The sequence below is a fragment of the Muscardinus avellanarius genome (genome assembly GCF_963383645.1).
Source record: "Muscardinus avellanarius genome assembly, chromosome: 5".
Taxonomy (NCBI): domain Eukaryota; kingdom Metazoa; phylum Chordata; class Mammalia; order Rodentia; family Gliridae; genus Muscardinus; species Muscardinus avellanarius.
The window spans coordinates 51,057,959-51,082,649 of record NC_137790.1 but is presented as its reverse complement, the minus strand read 5'-3'; the positions used below and the strand labels follow the sequence as shown (position 1 = coordinate 51,082,649).

Genomic DNA, 24,691 nt, shown 5'->3' with positions numbered 1-24,691 from the left:
AGAAAGTTTTCTTCTAAGATAATTTAATAGGATGTAATTATTTTACTGAATTGAAATTAAATTTATTGAATTAAAATAATTTTATCCCAGTATTATATAAGATATATTATTTTATCTATTCACATAATTTTTCCTAGTAATTTTATTCAACATGGTGAAATTATCTTCTAAAATAAAAATAATACCATTAAAATTTTTTAACTGTTATTTTGGTATTGGGGATTGGGCCCAGGGGTGTTCTAGCTCTGAGCTACACCTCCAGCTTAATTTTACTTTTATTTTGAAATAGAATCTTACTGAATTGCCAGGGCAGGCTTTGGACCTGCAGTCCTCCTGTCTCAGCCTCCAAGTACTGAGATTATAGGCATGTACCACCACACCTGCCTTTGGCTACCGTCCTTAATAGTTTTCCTAAGCCCGGATTGGTGGTGCATGCCTATAATCCCAGTACTTGAGATGTTGAGACAGGAGGATTGCAAGTTTGAGACCAGCCTCAGCAACGTAGCAAAACTCTAAGCAATCTAGTAAGACTGTTTTAAAAAAAAAAAGATACAAAGGGATGGGGTGCAACTCAGATATAGGATACCCCTGGGTTCAATTTCCAGGTGCCTGTGTAAGTGTGCACACATGCACACATACAAAAGAAAACGATAAGACAAAAAAGTTTTTTATGCCATTGTTTCATATGAACTATGACAAGTCAGTGACAAGATTAAATAAAATACATATTTCTTTACCATCAATATTTCCTTAATTTTTTAAAGATTCAGCTTACTTGCCAAGCACAGTGGTGTACAGCTGTAATTCCAATACTTGGGAGGCAGATATAGGAGGATGGACAGGTTTAAGGCCCATAGCATGCAATAACTTAGACCTGTTTCACAATTTAAAAAAAGGGTGCGTGTGTAACTTGGAGGTAACTGCCTCTGGATTCAATCCCTAGTACCATCCCCTAAAAATAAATAAAAATTAGCTTAGTTTTTATATTATGTCTCTAAGACTGAGTTGAATGTTTTTCTGCATGTGCCCATAAATTTATCTACATACATCACACATGCATTTTGGTACACTTCCCAACTTTGGTTTCCAACTTCTAATGAAATCTGATTTAGCATTAGGTAAATCAAATTAGTAAGGCAGGCTCTCTCTCTCTCTCTCTCTCTCTCTCTCTCTATCTCTATCTCTATCTCTATCTCTATCTCTCTGTCTCTAACACAGGGGCATTCTACCTCTGAGATGCACCGCCACCCCTATTTTATTTTTATTTTTTGTTTTCAAACAGGATCTCACTATGTTGCTGAGAATCTTGCTGAGTTGCTGAGGCTGGTCTTGAATATGTGATCCTCTTGTCTCAACCCCCAAATACTGGAATCACAGGTGTGCACCACCACAATTGATTAGTAATATTCTTACTTATCTCTTGAATCTCTTCACCTTCTACCTACATATTGTGCATTAGAGATGTCAAGTAGTGAGATAAATTTTATACCTTTAAATATTAGTCATTTTTTCTGTCCTAAAATTCATGATTAAATAACAAGAGGTTGAGAAAAAGATAAAGAACCTTTTATAATCATGAAGGGAAAATATAATAACTTTTGAGACCACGGTTGAAATGATTAATGAAAGAAAATAAAGTTGTTTAACTGGAACATTTTCTTTGTTGATAGATTTGATCTATGTAGGAGACCAGAGAAAAATAAATTATTGTTTAATTATAATTCCTTTTTTTTTTGCAATACTGGGGATTGAACTCAGGGGCATTCTAGCTCTGAGCTACACCTTTAGCCCTATTTTTTATTCTTTATTTTGAAACAGGGTCTCACTAAGTAGCTGAGGCTGACTGGGAACTGCGATCATCCTGTCTCAGCCTCCCAAGTACTGGTATTATACGTGTATGCCACCATGCCCCGCTCTAATTATTAATTCTTGAATAAATGTTTATTAGCATTTACTGTGTGCCAGGCATTGGAGATACAGCAGTCAGTATCATTGGGGCATTTTCAGTTTAGTGTAGTAAAACAGGAGTCTAAAAATAATGAGTTTTGCTTTTAGGTTACTAATGACCTACTTTGTAGTTTTAATTGAGGTTATGACCTAACATGCAAACTACTTTGTTGAGTTTTATATCAACCTTACTGTTACTCATTATTAATTTTTTTTTTTTTTTTTTTTTTTTTTGCGGGTCTGGGGATGGAACCCAGGGGCATTCTACCTCCGAGCTATACCCCCTGCTCTATTTTTTATTCTTTATTTTGAAACCGGGTCTCACTGAGTTGCAGAGGCCCTCACTAAGTAGCTGAGGCTGTCCGCGAACTGTGATCCTCCAGGTCTCAGCCTCCCGAATGCTGGGATACAAACGTGCACCACTATGCCTGGCCTCATTATTAAATTATTTTAATTAATGATTCTCTTGAAAAATAATATTAATGATAAAAATTGATTTCTTTTTTATAGCAAAATCCAGTGAATTCATTTTCCTTGAGCTAAACAATGCCATTTCCCAAAGAGAAGAATTGAAATTGAAAGATATTATGATGGGAATAAGTGTGACTAATGGAGAAGTAGAGCTTTCTTATCCATTGTCTTGGGTTCAGGCATTTCCACTATTTCAAAACCTCTCTTCAAAAGAAAGCTCTTTTATTCATTATTACTGTGCTTCAACTTGTTCTTCACCTGCTGCAGCTACTGAAGAAATGAAGATGAAGTCAGTATCTCAGGTTAGCATATGATTAATATAATTGGCAGTAGGTAGAGTTGTAAAATTCACTGATATTAGAATGGTCTGAAAATACTATGTTTTGTCAAAAGGGCACAGGAACCAACCTAAAAGAACTCTTAGTGCCAAGGCTGGGAAGTTTGTTCAACAAAATCAATAATGATAGCATGGTATTATCACCAAAGAGTAATATAAATAATCTTGAATTTGTAGTGATATGAAATAGGTAACAGAATTAATGAGTGAATAAACAATAAGTAATAAATAGTGGGTAGGGATAATTCTTAAAAAAGAATCTAGTTAATAAATATAAAAAGCAATAAGGAGAATATAAAGCTTTCACTAAAACACTATATGATTATTGCAGGCAAGATCCACTGATGGATGTTATATTTGATGGGTGAAAATTTAAGAAGACATAGGATATATATATAATATCTTAGTATCTTGCCCAAAATATTTATTAATTACAAAAAAAGAAAGTAGTAACTTTGCAGTGGAGAAACATGACAGACATCACCTTAACCAAGTGAGCAAAGTTAACATTACTAGCATAAGATATATTGACATAATGTACACCTTCATGACATGCACTGAGAGAGGTGTATAAATGACTCTGTGATATGCTTTTCATAATGTATAGCCCTAATCTGGTCATGAGAAAAATCTAATTATAAAATAATCGACTGGTATTCTTTTGAAGTATCATGGTCATGAAAGGCAAGAAAAGACAGAGATTGTAGCATTCTTTTTAAACTTTTATTGGTGAATTGTAATTATGACTCATAGTGAGATTCAAAATGATAATAATACGCACATATCACTTGGTGAATTTCCCTCTGTATCCCACCCTGTTTTCCTTACCTTCCTTGTCATACATATTAATGAGATTGGTAGTGATACCTTCATGTATAGACATAATCTTATTTGAACTGTTCCCTTCCTCAATCCTCATTTTTCCCCTCCCCAGTATTGTAGGACCTTAAACAGAAAAACTATATTAGTTGGAAAACTAGAAGAATCAAAGCAAAGCTTATAGTTTATTAAATATTATACCAGTATTAATTTCTTACATCTGATAATTATGCTATGATTATATATGATGTTAAAATTAGGACAGCCTGGGGGGATTTCTTTTATTGTGACCTTCTATAAGTCTAAAGTTATGTTGAAATAATATCAAGTATATTTTTATAGGAGGTTAATAGTATATATGTAGCTTGTACATCTCTGCCAAATATTTCTAGAAGGTACAGTTTTTGTCAGGTAGATATGGCATACACAGATACATGTGTCTGAAACTCATCTTTGGTTCAAAAGGCATATGGTATAAGATGGGGCATAAGACTTCATTACTATCTTTATATATAATGTAAAATCTTTGTTAAATATACTGTATGTGCAAATTTGTACTTCTTCATTTACTAATAGAATATCAATTTATGACAAACATAGCCTCTTAATTTTAAAATTTATTTTTCCTATTATTTACCACCATTTTTGATTAATTTGAATACAAAGTTGTCAAATTGTTCTTTAACTATAAAGCCCATATCTGGAATCGACTCTTCAAGTTAAACTTTGGTCATTGTATAATATACAGTATCTTTTGATTATAATTATTTTTGTTTGGGTTATAGCTTTATAGAAGTTTTTAAAGCATAGCTGTAACTCATTGATATGAATCTCTTTTAGCCATATTTCAGTTACAAATCTGGGTGTTATTTTTGTCCTTTTCAAAGTTAATATGTTTGTATTTTTAGACATAATATATTTGTATTTATGAATTTATAAAGGGACTTTTTTGTCTTGTCATTATTCTTAAGCCCTCAAATACAGAAGCAGCCAAGCCTACTTACACCTTTCTGCAGAAGCAAAGTAGTGGCTGCTACTCACTTTCTATTACATCAAATCCAGATGAAGAATGGCAGGAATTCAGGCACACTGGACCTGTGCAGAAGTATGTACTGTGTCAAATCCTGTTTGTAATAGGTGGGCATACTGTAGTTTTCATTATTGCTGCTGCTTTTAAGTAGATTGAAGTGTTTTGAGTTTTATTTTCATGCTAATGTTTAATAATGGAATTATTTTTTTATTTTAAATAATTTATGGGAAACTTTAATAAACTTATTAAGAAAACAGTAGGTGCTGCTGGGCATGGTGGTACACACCTGAAATCCCAGCTCTTGGGAGCAGGAGGATCACAGATTCCAGGCCAACCTCAGCAATTTAGTGAGACCCTGTTTCAAAATAAAAAATAAAAGGGGCTGTGGCTGTAGCTTGAAGGTAGTATGCCCCTGGGTTCAATCTCTAGTACCCCCCCCCCCAAAAAAAAAGAAGAAAGAAAAACATAGATATCGTTTCATTTACTTCTTTGTCAGTAAGACAGAAATGACTGTCAAAATGTAAGATGAAGCTGGGAGTGGTGGCACATGCCTGTAATCCCAGTACTTGGGAGGTTTGAACAGGAGGATCACAGTTTTAAAAAGGACAGCTTCAGCAAGTACAAGTGGAGAGACTCTCATCAACCTAGTGAGACCAGGATTTGAAATAAAAATTAAAAATAGGGCAGGGGGTATAGCTTGGAGGTAGAATGTTCCTGAGATTAACTCCAGTACTTCCCCCACAAAGATAAGATTAAAGTGTTTATTGAAAATATTTGAATTGCACTGTACAATTTTGAAGATTATGCATTTCATAACTGTATATATAAAAGGAAATTACTAAAGGTAATAAACATTAATAAATTAATAAATTAACCTTAAACACTTTGCTATAAGTACTTTGAAGTTTATTACTAGCTCTCTTAGAAGTGGCTCGTTTGTTTTTGGTATGGTGGCTCATGCTTGAAATTCCAGTACTTGTGAGGCTGTACAGTAGGGTTACAGGTTAGGAACTAGTCTCAGGAACTTGGGAAGGCCTTTAGCAACTTTGTGAGACCTTGTTTCAAAATAAAATAGGGTATAACTCAGAGGTAGAACACCCCCGAGTTCAATCCTCAGTACCCTCCTCCCCTACACACAGAAGTTGCTCCTTCATATTTCATCTTTAGTATGTCTCTCATGGTGTTGTAAGTCAGGATAGTGTCTGTGCAGTTGAGATTATTTTTATACCACCATGTTTTTCTTTTTCTTTGTCATTTTCTCTTTTAAACAGTTGAAAACACAAGACAGGAAAATAGCTAATAAGATAGAAACTGTCAAATTAACATTTGAATTTGAGTTTTCTTGTTTGATTTAGGTGCTTTTGTACTGAGATTAGATCAACTGTGGATGACTTTTGCTTCTTGAACTTGTCTGGTACAAGAAGCATATATTATACCTTAATTAGTAGTTTTACATTTGCCTATTAAGTACCACTCTGACCATTCCAGGGTTATAGCCTGAAATTCACAGCTGGTTTTATTACAAAGCTTTAAGGGAGGGTGCCAGAAGGATGCCTATTACTGTCATCTGTTCTTTGCTACTTCTGGTCCTCACCTAATTATTTATTTCCTTTATGTTCTATTAAATTTTACATTATAACCTCTTATGGGAAATGTGTCCCTAAGTTTCCATATTGTTTCTTTACTGTTTTGAGGGGGGTACTTGGAATTGAACCCAGGGGCATTCTATGATTGAGCTACACCCCCATTCCTTTTGTTTTGTTTTGTTTTTTGTTTTTTGTTTTTTTTACAACTAGGGTCTCAGTTACAATGCACTGGCTTTGAACCTGCAATCCTTCTGTATCTACCTTCCAAGTACAGGGATTACAAGGTTTGCCACTGCCCTTGGATCCATGTTCGTTCTTTCTTTCTTTCTTTCTTTCTTTCTTTCTTTCTTTCTTTCTTTCTTTCTTTCTTGTACTGGGGGTGGAACCCAGGGGCTTTTCTACCTCTGGGCTATACTCCCAGACCTACTTTATACTTTGTTTGTATTATTATTATTATTATTATTATTATTATTATTATTATTATTATTTGTGGTACTGAGGTTTCTGGAAGCCCTCCTACCTCCAGGCTACACTCCCAGACCTATTTTATACTTTTTATTTGGAAACAGGGTCTCTTAAGCCAGCAAGGCTCCTGCACGATCCTCCTGTCTCCGCCTCCCAAATGCAATTTTACAAGCGTGTGCCACCACGCCCGGCTACTTTATACTTTATTTGGAAACAGGGTCTCACTAAATTGTTGAGAGCCTCACTAAGTAGCTGAAGCTGGCTTTGAACCTGTGTAATCCTGTCTCATCCTCCCGAGTTCTGGAATTACAAGCATGTACCACCACACCCAGCTCTTGTTATTTATTTATTGTTATTTCTTTATTATCTCTTTATTCTGATGGCTGCTAGCCATCAGAAACAGAACACAGCTTTTGACTGTTAGCCTTTTTGACTAGAGAGGAATTGATCTAGAGGACTCAAATTTAAAGTTGGAAAGTGGAGCATAGAAAATCTATGTCTTATTGCATCAGTTGCTAAAAGTTATAAATTGTGCAGAAAAGAGATATCCTCAATTATATTTAACTAACTGTAAAACTCATAATGAGACCAATATTGAGATGTTAGTCCTTGAGACCAGGTCATGCAAATGATTGGAAAGGACAAGATGATATTCAGTGAGTACTGGCTTGAGAAAATGAGGTAAAGTATAATTGCTTTAAAAAGTATGTAAAATAGTTTACAGATTTTAGTTATAGAATATACCTGCCCAATTTTGCTACGTAAGAAATCTCTATGATACTAGAATTTTCAATATCAGTATATTTAAACTTTATTTTTATATTTTTCAGGTTGATTGTATATCCTCCACCTCCAACTAAGGGGGGATTAGGAGTAACTAACGAAGACCTGGAATGTTTAGAAGAAGGAGAGTTTCTTAATGATGTCATCATTGATTTTTACCTTAAGTAAGTAAAATGATAAGTAACCTTATCTCATTTGTTGTATATATTTTACTGTGAAACATATCATATATATATATATATATATATATATATATATATATATATATATATATATATATAGAGCGGGTCTGGGGATGGAAACCAGGGACATTCGACCTCCAAGCTACATCCCCTGCCCTAATTTTATTCTTTATTTTCTAACAGGGTCTCATTAAGTTGCGGAAGACCTCACTAAGTAGCTGAGGCTGTCCATGGACCACGATCTTCTGGTCTCAGCCTTCCTAATGCTGAGATGATTACAAGTGTATGCCACCACGCCTAACCTATAATAAATATTTTTATCTGAGTTATTTTGACTCTAGTTAAAGGTAACCTGTCAAAATTCAGATTTGAAAATTTTTTTGCCTACCAAAATTTTAATAACTCAGTTTCATTCCTTCCCACAGAGACCTCAGAAGAGTGAATTGTTTTTTTTTTTTTTAATTTTTATACATTGGCTTGTGATATCTGCTTTGTGGCCACTCTTACTATTGTGATGAAGGAAATATTTACATAATTACCAAGCACTTTCGAGATTGAAAAGAAGCAACGCTTCTTTAAGCACTTTATAAGTTAACTGTCATCTAAAAAAACCCTACAGTGCCATTCCATTAATTTTTTTCCACTTGTATAGGAAAAGCTAGAAAAGTAGAGATGAAGTTTTCAAAGCTTTTATACAGAGGAAATTTGTTTTTAGCATTCATTTTGTACTGTGTCCCTAGACCCAGACTGTTAGCATTTCATTCAGAGATCTCCTAATTATTTCAGATCCATTCCAAACCAAATTTATTATCATTTTACGTAAACTCTATTTTTTAAACTGATATGACTATTTTTATTCTAGCCATAAAGGCTCAAAATCTCATGCTATCATTTATATTTTTAAACATAAATTTAATATCTAGAAATTAAGTTTAGGTCTTTTTTAAATCATCCATGCTCTCTTTGAACATATTGAATACAGTTGTGATTCTTTTAATGTTCCCTTTCTGTTTATTCTAATGTCTCTCAATTCTGGGTTGACTTCAGTTGGTTGATTTTTCTCTTTACCATGAGCCGTAGTTTTAGGCTTCTTTGCCTGTCTGCTAATTTTTTTATTGGCTCCTAGAAAAATTTGAATTTCTATAAATAATGCTTGAATTTTGTTCTGGGACAAAGTTAAATTATTTGGAAACAGTTTGATACCTTTAAGTGTCTTGTTTTTAAGATTTGTGTTTGCTTGTGTGGCACTGGGGATTGAACCCGAAGGGAATTGTACCTCTGAGCTACACCCTCAGTTCTTTTTATTTTTTATTTTGAGATGGTATCGCTAAGCTGCTCAAGTTGGCCTCCAGCTTGTGACCCTCCTGCTTCAGCCTTCTGAGTACAGAGATTACAGGCACAAGCTATTGTTCCTGGCTTATTTTTAAGATGTGATAAATGAGACCAATAAGTTAATTTTCAGTACTGTGGAAAGACTCTTCTGAGTACTCTTCTGAATTTCTCATGAATTGTGAGGTTTTCCAGTCTGACTAGTAGGAACAAGGACCTTCTTTGTGTGTGTGAATTTTAGGTACGATTCTTTCTGATCTTTTTTGCATGGTTATTTCCTTAGCTTGGGTACTTTCATCACATACAGACAGTGATCGGTAGTCTTCTGAATACTTAAGGAGAACCTCTATAGCTTTTCCTCATAGGTTTTTCCTTTCTAGTATTCTGATCTGCAAACTCTAGCTACTCAGTTTATTTAAAGCAGTTACAATGTCAGGCTGAGCGTGGCGGTACATGCCTGACATTGGGACTTGGGAGGTAGAGACAAGAAGATTAGAGGTTTGAGTCCAGTCTCAGCAATTTAGTGAGACCCTCAACAATTTAGTGAGATCCTTAACAACTTAGTGAGACCCTGTTTCAAAATATATATTTTTAAAAAAGGGATAGGGTGCAGCTTGAAGTTAGAATGCCCCAAGGTTCAATCCCCAGTACCTACCTCCCCAAAATACAACAAGGTCATTTTTAAACCTGCATCAACTCTTAAGAATTAGCAGTTTTCTGGTTATGAAATACTTAATGCTAAGTGATTGGATTATGAAGTTAGGTTGAAGAATTATTTTAGAATAGAAATAGACTAAAAATTTAGAGATTACTCACATCTTAATTATTAAAGTTCTTCTAGACTTATTTAGGAGTGTCATATTTTCAGCATTATATTTGTTCATATGATTATTTCATTAATAATTTCTTCTACTGTCACTTCTTTAGATTATGAGTTCTGTGGAAGAGGTACTTTCTTTTTCCCCTTCCCTTGTTTTATGTATCTGGTATCAATGCAGTGATACATGTTAGGAATTTGTTAAATGAGTGAATACATTGCATACTTTCTGCTTTAAATGATCTTCATGGAAGGTGAGATAATTTAAGAAAATTTAGAAAGCTGAAATGAGAGAAAATGCAATATTGCTTTGAATTTAGTTAGAATAACAATGATTTCCAGAACATATAGAGAAAACAATATAATAGCTAAAAATAATTTGCTTTTGTGGCATTGCTACTTTACAGGTATCTTATATTGGAGAAGGCATCAGATGAACTTGTTGAAAAAAGTCATATTTTTAGTAGCTTTTTCTATAAATGCTTGACAAGAAAAGAAAATAATTTAACAGAAGATAATCCAGATCTTTCGTAAGTCAATCCACGAATATACTTAGATTTTAAGAAAAACTTTTACTTTTGAAAGAAAACTATACACTTCTGGTGCTCCTGGTGAAGTAGCTTTTATAGTACAGAGTAGGCAGTATTACCAATTGTGCAGGTTCTAGGTTTATTTGCTATGAGGAAGGAATGAAAGGAAGGAAAGGGAAGAGGGAAGGAGAGAGAGGGATGGAACTCTGTGTGTGTTTGTGTTTGTGTGCGCGCACACACACACAAGGTAGATGATTTAAAATGTTTTAAAATAATTCCTTCATATCTCTAAAGCCTCCAGTATTTTAATTATTTATTGTATTTCTTTTCTGCATTTGTTAGAATGTAAACTATTTTAGGGGTGGGGTGGATGGTGCACACTTGTAATCCTAGCATTTGGGAGGCTGAGACAGGAAGATCACAGTTTGTGGACAATTTCAGGTACTTAAAAAGGTCTGTGCAACTCAGTGAGACCCTGTTTCAAAATTAGCAATTAAAAAAAAATAGGGCTGGGGGTGTAGCTCAGAGGAAGAATTCCCCTGGATTTCATCCCTAGTACTGCAAAAAAAAAAAAAAAAAAAAAAAAGTTGAAGAAATGAATGATGAGTATACTTGAACTTGTTCTTTCATTTTTTATATATGAAAAAAGGGAGAATTGTTGCATATTTTGTAATCTAAGAAAAATACTATATATCTCCTCCTCCAATAAGTTTTTTTTTTGTGTGTGTGTGTGTGTGTGTGTGTGTGTGTGTGTGTGTGTGTGTGGTGCTGGGGATGGAACCCAGGGGCACTCCACCTCCGAGCTACATCCCCAGCCCTATATTTTGAAACAGAGTCTCACCAAGTTGCAGAGGGCCTCACCAAGTAGCTGACGCTGGCCTTGAACCTGTGGTACTCCTGTCAGCTTTTTAAGTCCTGGGATTACAAACATGTATCACAACACCTGGCTATCTCTGCCATTAAGTTTTTTTGTTGTTGTTGCTTTTGTTTTTTTGGTAGTACTGGGGACGGAACCCAGGGGCATCTACCTCTGAGCTACACCCCAACCCTATTTTTATTCTTTAGTTTTGAAACAGGCTCTCCCTGAGTTGCAAAGGGCCTCACTAAGTAGCCAACGTTGTCTGAATTTAGTTAGAATAACAGTGATTCTCCTGTCTCAGCCTCCCAAATGCTGGGATTACAAGCATGTGCCACCATGCCTGGGTCTCCATTAAGTTTTAATACCTCCTCCATGACAGATATAATATTTGGATAATTATTTTTAAGGTTTAATGAAAATTTACATTATGTACAGATGTAGACATGCATAACAAACATGTTCAGATTTTTTTTTTTTTTGGTGGTACTGGGGTTCCTGGAAGTCCTTCAACCTCCGGGCTACACTCCCAGACAAGCGTGTTGCTGAGCTACTTTGAAATCTACAAAGTGCGGCCGGGCGTGGTGGCGCATGCTTGTAATCCCCGCGCTTGGGAGGTGGGGACAGGAGGATCGTGCAGGTTCGAAGCCAGCCTTGCTGGCTTAAGAGACCCTGTTTTCAAATAAAAATGTAAAAATAGGTATGGGAGTGTAGCCCAGAGGTAGAAGGGCTTCCAGGAAACCCCAGTACCACCAGAAAAAAAAAAAAAAAAGTACATCATGTGCTGAAATCTACAAAGTATTTGATAAATTGCTGTCTTTATTCTATTCATTTATTTATTTATTTATTTTTTCGGTACTGAGGATGGAACCCAGGGACATTCTACCTTTGAGCTACATCCCCAGCCCTATTTTTTTATTCTTTATTTTGAAACAGGGTCTCACTGAGTTACGAAGGGCCTCACTCAGTAGCTGAGGTTGTTGGAGAACCGTGATCCTCCTGTCTCAGCCTCTCATATTGGGATTACAAGTGTGCGCCACCACACCAGCTATTCTGTCCATTTAATTACTGTTCACATTGATCACTTTTAAAACAACCAAGAGTTAATAAAAGGGAATATATTCCTAGTGTGTTAAATTATATATTTGAAAGAATATGGTTAAATAAACTTAGAATTTTTGGTACACAAAAAAAGGCTCTTAAATTCCTTATCTTAATTTTTTTTTTCTTTTTGCCTTACTGAGGATTGAACTCTGAGGCTTTCTACCTCTGAGCTATACTCCTAGCCCTATTTTATTTTATTTTTTTATTTTGAAACAGGGTCTAAGTTACTGAGGCTGGCCTCAAACCTTCAATCCTCCGGTCTCTGTCTCCAAGTACAGGGATCATAGGCAAGTTTTACCACTCCTGGCTTTAAATATTTTTATGAATCTAATTAACTTTTGTGTTTTCAGAATGGCACAGAGAAGACATAAAAGAGTAAGAACATGGACTCGTCACATAAACATTTTTAATAAAGATTACATCTTTGTACCTGTAAATGAGTCGTGAGTATTTCCGATTATTTAAAAACAAATTGGAAAGCTTTTTTAAAAACGTGGTATTTTTAGATTAATAATTAGTAAAAAAAAATGTGTACATAAACTAGGTATTAGTTTTAATTTTTTAAATGAAAATAGCTAAAACAACAAATTGCTTATTTTGGATTTTGTTTTGACATGTTTATGCTTTAAATATAGAGAAAAAAATAAAATGACAGATGACTACAAGACTGTAATGACTGAGACATCAATTTTTTTACTTAAGAAGATTTTCTAAACAAAAAATCAAATGATTTAGGTGAATCTTCAGATATTTAAGACATCAAACTCTTTAAATACTAATATAAAAATTATGAGTCTATATTAAAACAGATCCTGAAAAATAAGTACTGATTGTATGAAAGTAAATAAAGTTTGAATCACTTGGATTCTACCCTAAGTAGTTTTACTTATGGTCTTGGTAACTTTGACTACTTAATTAGTTTTGTAGTGAATGTTGTACATTATATCCAATATAATAGATGACGTCAAAATTAATACCTAATGTTTGTCATACCACTTTCTCAGATGTAGCTCTAAGGAACATATTCTTTGACATTGTTTAGAGTTTGCGTGTGATTAAGATTCCAGTTCTTTCTCAACAGGTCTCACTGGTATCTTGCAGTCATTTGTTTTCCATGGTTAGAAGAAGCTGTGTATGAAGATTTTCCACAGACTGTATCCCAGCAGTCCCAAGCTCAGCAATCTCAACATGACGACAAAACAATAGGTGACATCGTTAATGTAGATGGTGTTTTTAATAGCGATGACAATAATAAAATGGCTATGGGGAATGATAAGTTAAAAGTAGGCTAGTTATTTATTATTAAATTTATTAGAAGGAAGAATAAAAAATCTGAAATCTTCATGACAGATAGTCTTATGTAAAGACAGAATATAATTCCTAAGTTTTATTATTAAGCTTTATTTTAACTTTTTTTTTCAGTACTGGGGAAGGAACCCAGGGGCATCCTACCTCCAAGCTATTCCCCCAGCTCTATATTTTATCCTTTATTTTGTTACAGGGTCTCACTGAGTTGCAAAGGCCCTCACTAAGTAGCTGAGGCTATCTGTGAACCACAGTCCTCCTGTCTCAGCCTCCCAAATGCTGGGATTACAAGCGTGGGCCACCATGCCCAGCTTATTGTAACATTTTTTAAAGAATAAAGTTGTTAACATGAGTAGGAATTCATGATATGGATCTTCAGACATATCTTGAAATCTTATTTTTTCTTAATATAATTTAATGCATTTTTTGTAGTAATTCAGAGGACTAATAGAATCTCTCGTAATTTCTCCATGATTTTTCTTGTTATATCCCCAAGTCTTAAGAATGTATACATATGCCTACTTTTTTTTTTGCGGGTCTGGAGATGGAACCCAGGGGCATTTGACCTTCGAGCTACACCCCCTGCCCTATTTTTTTATTCTTTATTTTGAAACCGGGTCTCACTGAGTTGCAGAGGGCCTCACTAAGTAGCTGAGGCTGTCCGCGAACCGCGATCCTCCAGATCTCAGCCTCCCGAATGCTGGGATTACAAGCGTGCGCCACCACGCCCGGCATTTTTTTGAAAAAAAAATTAAATGTTTTATAGCTATTGCCTAAACAACAAGTAGAATTGATAATAACCATTTCCATTAATACTGCTAAAACCCAGGAGGAAAGAAAGAAAAACCAAGAAACTGATTATTTTCAATTTTTTCTAGTGCCTTAGAGCTTTGAAAGTATAGTTATGCAAATAACTCTATGGTCATAGTTCAAACAACTATTCCTAAGCAAATATAATTGATAATAACCATTTCCATTAATACTGCTAAAACCCAGGAGGAAAGAAAGAAAAACTTCAAGAAACTGATTATTTTCATTTTTTTTCTAATGCCTTAGAGCTTCGAAAGTGTACTTATACAAATAACTCTGTGGTCATAGTTCAAACAACTATTCCTAAGCAAATTCATTACCTTCCACATTAAAACAGGAAACATTTTGATTAATGAGTTGTTTTTAAAGATTATCTTTAATAAGAAATTGGCCCATCTAACTGATATTTCAGGTTTTGGCCTTAGGGTGTATGTATTGCCAAAACATTCAAGCATCATCAGTTCTATCCATTAATTGAATTTTATTTATAACATTAACCATGAAAAGAGTTAAGTAAATTCCAGAATTTTTTCTTTAATTACTACTATGTGTACAAATTAGAGTTTAAGTTTATCTAGATTATCTGTATTAGACATAGACTAAAGAATCATAATCACCTTATTATTTCTTGATAGCAGAGGACTTACATACTCCATCAACACTATCCTTGAGTACCACAGACTCCCAAGTAAGTGTGCACTGTAAAGATGTGAATCAAGGAAAATGTGTAGATATAAGTTAATTATAAAGGAGGGTATAGCTCAGTGACAGAGATGGATATTAGTGGCTCAGAAATAAATTGTGCTGCTTTATAATTCTTTGACAGTTTTGGGAAAGAGATATAGAGAAGTTATCCTTGTAGTTTGTTTAGATTGCTTTAACCTCCTCTCTTAGAGATTCACTATATACATTAAAAATGTCTTCATTAAAGAAATCTGCTTAAATTTGACCTACTGTTTCTCAAATCTGTGAATAAAAAGAACGTTAACAAAACTCTCAATTCCTCAGCCCTTTTACCATAATACTCTGCTTCTTGCGCTTCATAGGGAAAACATGTGCCTCTACTTATCTTGGTTTAGGTTGATAAGTAAGTAGAAGCCCAGTTTCAGAGTCTTTTAGGCCAACTTAAAGCTCCATAACTATTTGAGGCCAGTGTAAAAGTATATAAATTACTCTTTTACAAGTATAAGAAAATAAGTCAGTGATTTTTTTGAAAAATTAAGTTTGTTCACTTCAGATGATAAAAAGAACCAATATAATTTCAAAGTTGTTTGAAACATTTTAAGGTGTAACTGGATATTAATGTATTCAAATGATTTAATTGCAAAGTTGTAAAAATTCATGTTTATTTTAGAACACCGAGATGAATATGTCAGTACCAAAGAAATTGTGTAAAAGGTAAGTAGCTGCAATCATGATATTAATTTGTTTTCATGTATTTAGGCACACTTCTAATACAAGTATTTACATCTTGATTCTTCCTTTTCATAGGCCATGTATTCTTATACTAGACTCCTTGAAAGCTGCTTCTATACAAAACACAGTTCAGAATTTACGAGAGTAAGTTATTTTTCCATTCAATCTGTTATCTAAAATTTCAGTAATTTTGCTGGGCGTGGTGGCGCACGCTTGTAATCCCCGCGCTTGGGAGGCAGAGACAGGAGGATCGCACAGGTTCGAAGCCAGCTGCGCGCGCTGGCTTAGGAGACCCTGTTTCCAAATAAAAATGTAATAATAGGTCTGGGAGTGTAGCCCGGAGGTAGAAAGGCTTCCAGGCACCCAGTACCACCAAAATAAATAAATAAATAAAATAAAATAAAATAAAATTTCAGTAATTTTGAAGCTACTTTAAAATTACCAAAAATAGTATATCAGGAATTGCATTTTAAATATGTACTTAAATAAAGCCTACCAATCTAATAAGTGCCAAATATTTTCCATTATGTGTTAATATTCAAGGATTACAAGAGTAGATTCAGAATTTGTGTTTATAATTGAACAAAACCCATAATTTTACAAAGGAGCATTGTAGATATTAGTGATTATCAATGTATCACCTCAGGGAAAAAATAAGAACTCTCAAATTCACATCATTATATGTATATATATATATATGTGTGTGTATTATTAAAAAAATTATATTACTGGGGATTTAATCCAGAGGCATTCTACCTCCAAGCTATATCCTCAGGCCTTTTTTAAATTTTTATTTTGAAACAGTGTCTTGCCAGGTTGTTGAGAGTCTTGCTAAATTGCTAAGACTGGTCTTGAACCTGTGTCTTAGCCTTCCAAGTACTGGTATTATAGCCAGCGCGGCTGGCTTCGGAGACCCTGTTTCCAAATATAAAATGTAAAAATAGGTCTGGGAGTGTAGCCCGGAGGTAGAAGGGCTTCCAGGAACCTCAGTACCACCCCCCCAAAAAAAAACTTCTTTTTTTTTTTTTAAGAACTGGGGATTGAACCCAGGGACATTCTACCTCTGAGCTATAGTCCTAGCCTTATTTTCTATTCTTTATTTTGAAACAGGGTCTCACTAAGTTGCAGAGGTCCTCACTAAGTAGCTGAAGCTGGCTGAGAACCTGTGATCTTCCTATCTCAGCCTCCCAAGTCCTGGGATTATAGGCAAGCACTACGGCACTTAGCTGCAATGAAACTTTTAAAGTCACTTGTTACCTTGCTTCCTATAAATCGCTTTATGTATTTGAGTTGTGGCTGGTTTGTTGAAAAAGGCTAGCTTTTAGTTTGAAGATCATGTTATCTTCTTTAAGGTGGCACTTGCGAAGGCTCACAAAACATAGTTGGCACTGTTTTACTCTAGCAATTTAATTTGAGGCAACACATCTGGCAGCAGATGTTTTTCTGCCTTTATGAAAGTGTTGCATATAGATAAATTTCTATTCAACTAATTTTTTTCTATTGTTGTTTTCAGGTATTTAGAAGTAGAATGGGAAGTAAAGCGAAAAACTCACCGTGAATTCAGCAAAACAAACATGGTTGACCTATGTCCTAAAGTTCCTAAACAAGATAATAGCAGTGATTGTGGAGTATATTTACTGCAGTATGTGGAAAGCTTCTTCAAGGTATATGAAAATATGAATAAGCTTTATATTCATAATTATCAGCACAAAATGATAAATTTCTTGGCAAGCAAAGAGGTAGGAAACTGTTACAAGTAGTGAAAAGAAAAAGAAAAAGAACCATAATTGATCCAGATACTAGAATTAGCAGAAAAGAAAAAAATATGACCAGCCAATAGATATATGGAAAAAAAAAGCCCTCAACATTATTAGCAGTTAGAGAAATGTAAATGAAAACTCTGCTGAGATTCTGTCTAAATCCAGTTAGAATGACAATCGTCAAGAATACACACAATAATAGATGCTGGTGGGGGATGTGGGGAAAGAGGAACTCTAATATGCTGCTGGTGGGGTTCTAAATTAGTACAGTCACTATGGAGATCAATATAGAAGTTTCTCAAATGACTAGGAATGGGCCGGGTGTGGTGGCACACACCTGTAATCCCAGTATTTGGAAGCTTGTGACAGTAGGATGGCAGTTTCTAAGCTAGCCTCAGCGACTTAGTAAGCCCCTTAGTAAGCAACTTATTGAGACCCTGTTTCAAAATAAAAAGTATAATAGGGCTAAGAGTGTAGTTCAGAAGTAGAAAGCCTCTGGCTTCAGTCCCCTGACCCACAAAAGATGAAGAAAAAAAAATTCCTAGGAATGAAACCACCATATGATCCACCTGTACCAGTTCTCGATATCTTTCCAAAGAACTAAAGTTAGAACACTATAGCATTACATGTATTCTCATATTTATAGCAGCGTAGTTCACAATAGTTAAATGAAACCAACCCAGGTGAACATGAATGCATAAAGAAGATGTGATATATGCACACAATGGAATTCTACTTAACTATAAAGAACAAATTACATCCTTTGCAGGAAAATGAATAGAACTAGAGAATATTTTGCTAAGTGAGATCAGCCAGTCTTAGAAGGTCAAGGGTTGTATGTTTTCTCTCACATGTACAAGCTACAGAGAAAACAGAAATCATAAGGGACTTTGGATAAATCTCAAGAGAGATCAAAATAGTGGAACAGGATTAGGGAAGGGAGGCGAGAGGGAGAAAAGGAGTGTTGAAGAAGGTAGCAGTTCAAATAATGCTTTGGCAATATATAAAGGCCTTGCTATGGGTTTTGTCAGCATGTTTGGGGGAGAGGAGAGGTAGCAAGGTGGGAAGTAGTAGGAAGTACGCCAAGAGCTGTGTGCGTGTGTGCGTATCACACTGAACTTCACTGTGAAATGTCATTGCAGGGCACCAGTAAAAGTACATGTTTTTAAATGATTTGATTGATATGTTAGAGAAAACAGCCGAAAAACAAGATGAGTAAGTAGATGAAATTTAAAAGATCACGTGGGCTGGGCGTGGTGGCGCACGCTTGTAATCCCCACGCTTGGGAGGCAGAGACAGGAGGATCGCGCAGGTTTGAAGCCAGCCGCGCACGCTGGTTAGGAGACCCTGTTTCCAAATAAAAATGTAAAAATAGGTCTGGGAGTGTAGCCCGGAGGTAGAAGGGCTTCCAGGAACCCCAGTACCACCAAATAAATAAATAAATAAATAAATAAATAAATAAATAAATAAATATTAAAAGATCACATGGACAGTCTAGAGCTGAAATGTATACTGTCATGTCTGAAATTAAGAATTTATTTGGTAGCTTTAATAGAGACTAGGTATCACAGAAGATAGAATTAATGAATTTAAAGAAAAGACAGAGCCGGGCATGGTGACGCACGCTCACTTGGGAGGTGGAGACAGGAGAATGGCACAGGTTTGAAGCTTAAGAGACCCTGTTTCCAAATAACAAAGTATAAGATAGGTCTGGAGTGTAGCCTGGAGGTAAGGTAGAAGGGTTTCCAGGAACCCCAGTACCACCAAAATAAATAAATAAAAAATAAAAATAAAAAATAAAAATAGAAAGGACAGTAGAGACAGGTGTGGTGATGCATACCTATAATCCTAGTACTTGGGAGGCTAAGATGGGAGGGTTGCAGGTTGAGGCCAGTCTCAGAACTTAAGGAGACCCTCCGGAACTTAGCAAGACCCCATTTCAAAATAAAGAAAAGCTCTGAGGGTGTAGCTTGGAGGTAGAATGCCCCTGGGTTCAATTCCCAATGCCCACCCCCCCCTCAAAGTATCTAATGATAGCTTAGGGGGAAAAAGAATGTAAAGATCAGAACAAAGTATAAGAGACAAATGTGGAACAGTACAAGTCTGGAGCAGTTAAAAGTTCTAATTTACATGTAATTAGAGTCCTATAATAGGACTGGAGAGAATAGGGCAAATAAAAATTTTAAAGAGAATTTTCCTAAACTAAAAGACCCATTTATTTAAGAAGCTTAGAATTCTGTGGCTAGGGAAATATGATGACAAACATGGCTGCTATTTTCTAGCTCATGGAGCCTCAACAAGACCTGTAGCAATATTAAAGATGAAGCTTAAATAGCAGGAAATCACGCTGCCTTTTGAACTCTCTGTTCATAAGTCCAGCCATTCATTAGCAGAATCATTCATGAAGATGGTAAAGCAGTAGGGTGTTTTTGACCGGGAGCCTGCTTAGAGAATGCTTTAAAGGTGCTTTCCAAGCATGAGGTAACGTTATGGAATGCAATTACAACCTTTTGGTAATTTTAATATTTGGGAGGAATGATAATATATAGTAAAAGCTGTTAAACATTATAGAAACCACTAAATATATTTTCTCCTCTTATAATAAAAAGATACTTTTATTTGTGCATTGTAGTCTCACATCATAATGTAGTTTAGAGTGATAGGGGTATACTTGTATACATCAATCGGTGAGCTTCCTCCAGTTACTTCCCACTCCCTCCCCTTCCCCATACATGGTACTGAGATTAGTATTAATAATTTTATATACATAAATAGCATTACTGGAAGTGTTTCCTTCATTAATTCTCCCTCTTCTCCCACCCTCCCTTATACTCCCTCCATTGTTCCACTGGAGGTTTTCCTCCATTATCTTAAGTTCTTATATTCTGATTTCACCCTAGCTTCCACAGATAAGAGAGAAAACATCTGACCATTCACTCTCTGCGGCTGGCTAATATTTCTTAGCATAATGTTCTATATGCCCACCTATTTTCCTGAAAATGACATAATTTTGTTCTTATTGCTGAGTAGAATTTTATTGTGTGTTTATCCTGTAAATTTTTAGTCCAGTCATCTGTTGATGGACACCTAGGATGGTTCCGTGATTTGGCTATGTGAATTGTGCTTCTATGAACATGGATATGCATGCATAACTATAATATTCTGATTTCAGTTCCTTTGGAAAGATCCCAAGAGTGGGCTCAGGATAAGTTCTTTGTATATTCTAGATATTAGTCCTTTATCAGCGGAGTAGCTGGCAAAGATCTTCTCTCATTCTGTAGGCTCTCTCTTCCCACTTTTTAATTCCACATGGCAAGTACATGATAGGGTAACATTTCCTGTCCTTTAATACTCCTTGCAAATAGATTTAATTTTGTGTGTAGAATATTTAATGTGCCTTGTTACATAATATAGTCTATGTTACATAATTCTACTTTATATAGTCTTAGTCAGTAGAATGAATATATATTAAATATAGGATGATACCATGTAAGATTCTTGGGGTCAGGGGAGCTCAACAATCTAAACCTTGTGTTTTACAAATTTATGTACTAATATAACATTGTATAGGTTTTTAAAAAGTAGACCTAAGGTAGATCACTCAGAACCTATGGATCTTTGTAACTAATCTCTAAAAAAACCAAATCAATTGCAATAAAAATACTAGACACTAAGTCTTCACTGACATTCTCTTTTAGAATCATAATCAGTTTATCCTGTCAGACTCATATCCTGGGTCCTGGGGCTTTTAATTTTTTTCTTCAGGATATAAGCTCTAGCTGAGCAGACACACACACACACACACACACACACACACACACACACACACACGTTCCTATATCTGGCTTCTAGTAATTTTATCACATTTATAAACATATCTAAAATTTAAACAAAGGAGAAAATATCTGCAGTTGCTACTTGCAACTTTCTAGTCAAGCTTACTATAATGGAAAAATGTAGTGGTTCTTGAAACAATTCAATTAGCTATTTCTTATAGTAAAAGAAGGCCCATTTGTAGATTTTCCAGTTTTTAAATCTGAGAATCTTTATCACAAATGCTTTCTCTTTGTTTTAATGCTTTAAGAATAGTAAACTATTGGGAAAATTTGTGTTCAACCCAGACAACTTTTGAATTATGCTGAATCTTTCTATATTTACTAATTCTGTTTGTGATAACTTGCTTAAATATGAATCATTGTACATTATAGTACATATGTAATACTGAACTGACAGCATTTAGTTTTATTTAATTTTGAAGTTCAGAAGTTAGCAATTCTAAAATTGATTATGATGATGAGATAGAACTGAATAAAGTAAAAACCAGCTGTATACTATAGGTGACTAGTATGGCATGTGAATTAATAAAGTGTTATTTTTATTTTTTAAAAGTTGGCAATTTTTTATTTCTTATACAAGTTAAGACAGATTTGAAAATTTTCTGCCTAAGTGATTGTATCATTTCTTTTTTCTCACTAGGATCCTATTGTTAACTTTGAACTTCCAATCCATTTGGAGAAATGGTTTCCTCGTCATGTAATAAAGACCAAACGGGAAGATATTCGAGAGCTCATTTTGAAACTCCATTTACAGCAACGAAAGGGCAGCAGTAGCTAGTTAATCTGTACAAACATGACACATATGTTCTCTAAGATTATGGGAAAGCCGCTTACCAGCATTTGTGTTAGCCAGCTCACAGAGAAGAAAATAACTTGTAGTAGTTTTCTAAGTCACTGAACACTATTTAAAATATATAAAATATATTGTTAGAATTGTTGGGCTTCATAGATGGAGTAGAATGGGATGGTATAAAAACTCATTAGATAGAAATTAAAATTTCATAAATATTTGTTATTTTTCTGAGTAAATATGCTTGGATTATGCAATAGCATATGTAATGTGGGAATGTTTCTGTAGATACTAAAACTACGTGATCTGTACTTCCACATGACTGGGTGTTGATGGGAGTTAGGTCCTCCCTGGTGCCAGCCCCAGTGCTTGTCAAATTTATTGACAAGTCACATTGTATTGTAATTCTATTCTTTGCAGCTCAAGCATGCAGTATGAATACTGTGTATTTTTTAAGAAAGAATTTAGTATCAAAGCGTCAGAAAATGCCATTTACGGCATCCCTTCTGTATAGTGTAAAAATACATTAATAGTGTTAGAAAATGATAAAATTTTGCTCTTTTAAAGCTTAGCTGATTATTCCCAATTTCTAAATGCAGTTGCTGTACTCTAATTTCTTTCCATTTCTTTTGATGTCCTATGTAGGATCTGAGAATTTAATTAATTTGTTCAGGGTAAAATTTGGAACAAAAAATTAGCTCTAAAGTAAGTTTTGAAAATTATGTATGTAGCTAAACATAGTTTATTTGAGGTGCAGCTATCATAAATATCCACTCTTCTATTATCCCAGAATATATGTACACAGTTTCTGTAAGTAGAGAAGATGAAATTGGTATCCTCATAACTTTTAACAAAAAGAATACCCTCAAAGTTCTATTTATTATTAGAACCAGATATATAATTTTATAGCTCAGTTTACCTTGTATTCATGTGCAAAATCAGATTGCTCATTGCTTTTATATTTTTAAATTGTAATTTTTAGAGTCCTATGATCCCCTATGAATCTTGAACCTATGGCGCTTAATATTTTATTAAATATTCAGGTAATAGTTCTCCTGAATTCATGTGATGATGGTGGTATTATATATGATTAAATGCTTTAGAACCTTCTAATATCATCAGGAATATTTTAAGAGAAACATGATCATTCTGTATTTTCTCAAAAATAATGTTTTCAAGAATATTATTTTATTTTGTTTTAAATATCTCTTGGATTTACATTGTAACTATGTAAGTCAATGAAGCAAAGGTGATTTAAGATAAAGCTAAAAAATCTAAACATTTTATTTAAAAAATCATGTGAATTGAGGTTGTCAGTTAAGCCTGAGTGTCCTTAGCTTTTGTTAATCTTGTCACCATCTTTATATTGTTAAAGATATTTATCTTTTGGACATTTCATATAAAGATGGTTATAATTGCTTATTTCATTCCCAATTAATGTGTGTATTATGGGGGGAGAGACTTTTTTAGGTAACACTTGTTTTGTACACCTAATTTGGGGGAAGCAAGTATATAAGACATCTTGTGATTTCTTAACTTTTTTGTTTGTATGATTTTCAAAGATACCACTATCCTTTATTATTATGTTTTGGAGATTGTTTAGAATTGATTTTCCTAAATTCATGTGGAAATAATGCTTTGAGGATATCAGCATTTTATATTAAATGTTTTTCCAATTCATTAAATTGAGTTGTAATCTTTTTCTTAAGAAACATGAGCCATTGTATGAAATAAATTTCTAGATGTATGATGCCCAGGGCATACCATATAATTGATTTTTGAATTAATTTTTCTTCCTACTTTAACAAGCAAGTAGTTAATTCCAATGCCATTTCAATTCAGAGACTTATTATTTTTTTTATTAGTGCATTATACTCATACATCTTAATGGAGTACAAGATGGCAGAGGCATAAATGCACACCTCACTCAGCCCTTACCCATTCCCACTCATCCCCCCCCCCCTACTTCTCAGGTTTGGCTTACTGATCGACTTTGATATGTTTGTGAATGTACATCACATGTGTTAGGGAATTTCCCTCTTCCCCTCCTATCCCCCTCAGTTAGGCCTTCTTATTATTTGCTTATCTATGGTTTCTCCTCCTTTGTCTAAAGTACCTCTTATGATCCATTTTCTTCCTAGCTTCTGCAGAAAAAAAAATTTTAAATATGGGTTAAGCATCCCTAATCAAGTAAGAAAAATGTTCCAAAAATCCCAAGTGCTCCAAAATCTGAACTTTTTTTGAGTACCAGTATAATGCCATGTGTGGAAAATTCCACACCTGACCTCATGTGATGGGTCATATAGGTCATTAAAAATATTGCATAAAATTTCCTCAGGTTGTATGTATAAGGTGTATATGAAATATAAATAAATTTTATATTTACGCTTAGGTTCTATTCCCAATATAACTTTTTTTGTATTTGCAAATATTCTAAAAATCAAAATTTAAAACACTCTGGTCCCAAGCAATTCAGATAAATGATATGTAACCTGTACTTATCAGCCAGCATTTTGCT

At 34.5% G+C, this 24,691-nt stretch overlaps 1 protein-coding gene across 1 annotated transcript in view; it reads left to right on the top strand.

The window, feature by feature from the left end:
- Positions 1-22,161, top strand: part of SENP7 (SUMO specific peptidase 7) — a gene marked incomplete at both ends in the record, with an annotated part of 129,143 nt that extends 106,982 nt beyond the window's left edge. The window contains 11 exons of the mRNA XM_080695718.1: positions 2,458-2,720; positions 4,546-4,679; positions 7,486-7,602; positions 10,174-10,296; positions 12,607-12,699; positions 13,338-13,462; positions 15,007-15,059; positions 15,726-15,769; positions 15,863-15,931; positions 17,301-17,451; positions 22,024-22,161. Coding sequence (XP_080551844.1) covers positions 2,458-2,720; positions 4,546-4,679; positions 7,486-7,602; positions 10,174-10,296; positions 12,607-12,699; positions 13,338-13,462; positions 15,007-15,059; positions 15,726-15,769; positions 15,863-15,931; positions 17,301-17,451; positions 22,024-22,161 — 1,310 coding nt within the window. The remainder of the gene's footprint in view (positions 1-2,457; positions 2,721-4,545; positions 4,680-7,485; positions 7,603-10,173; positions 10,297-12,606; positions 12,700-13,337; positions 13,463-15,006; positions 15,060-15,725; positions 15,770-15,862; positions 15,932-17,300; positions 17,452-22,023) is intronic.
- Positions 22,162-24,691: the final 2,530 nt, after the last annotated feature.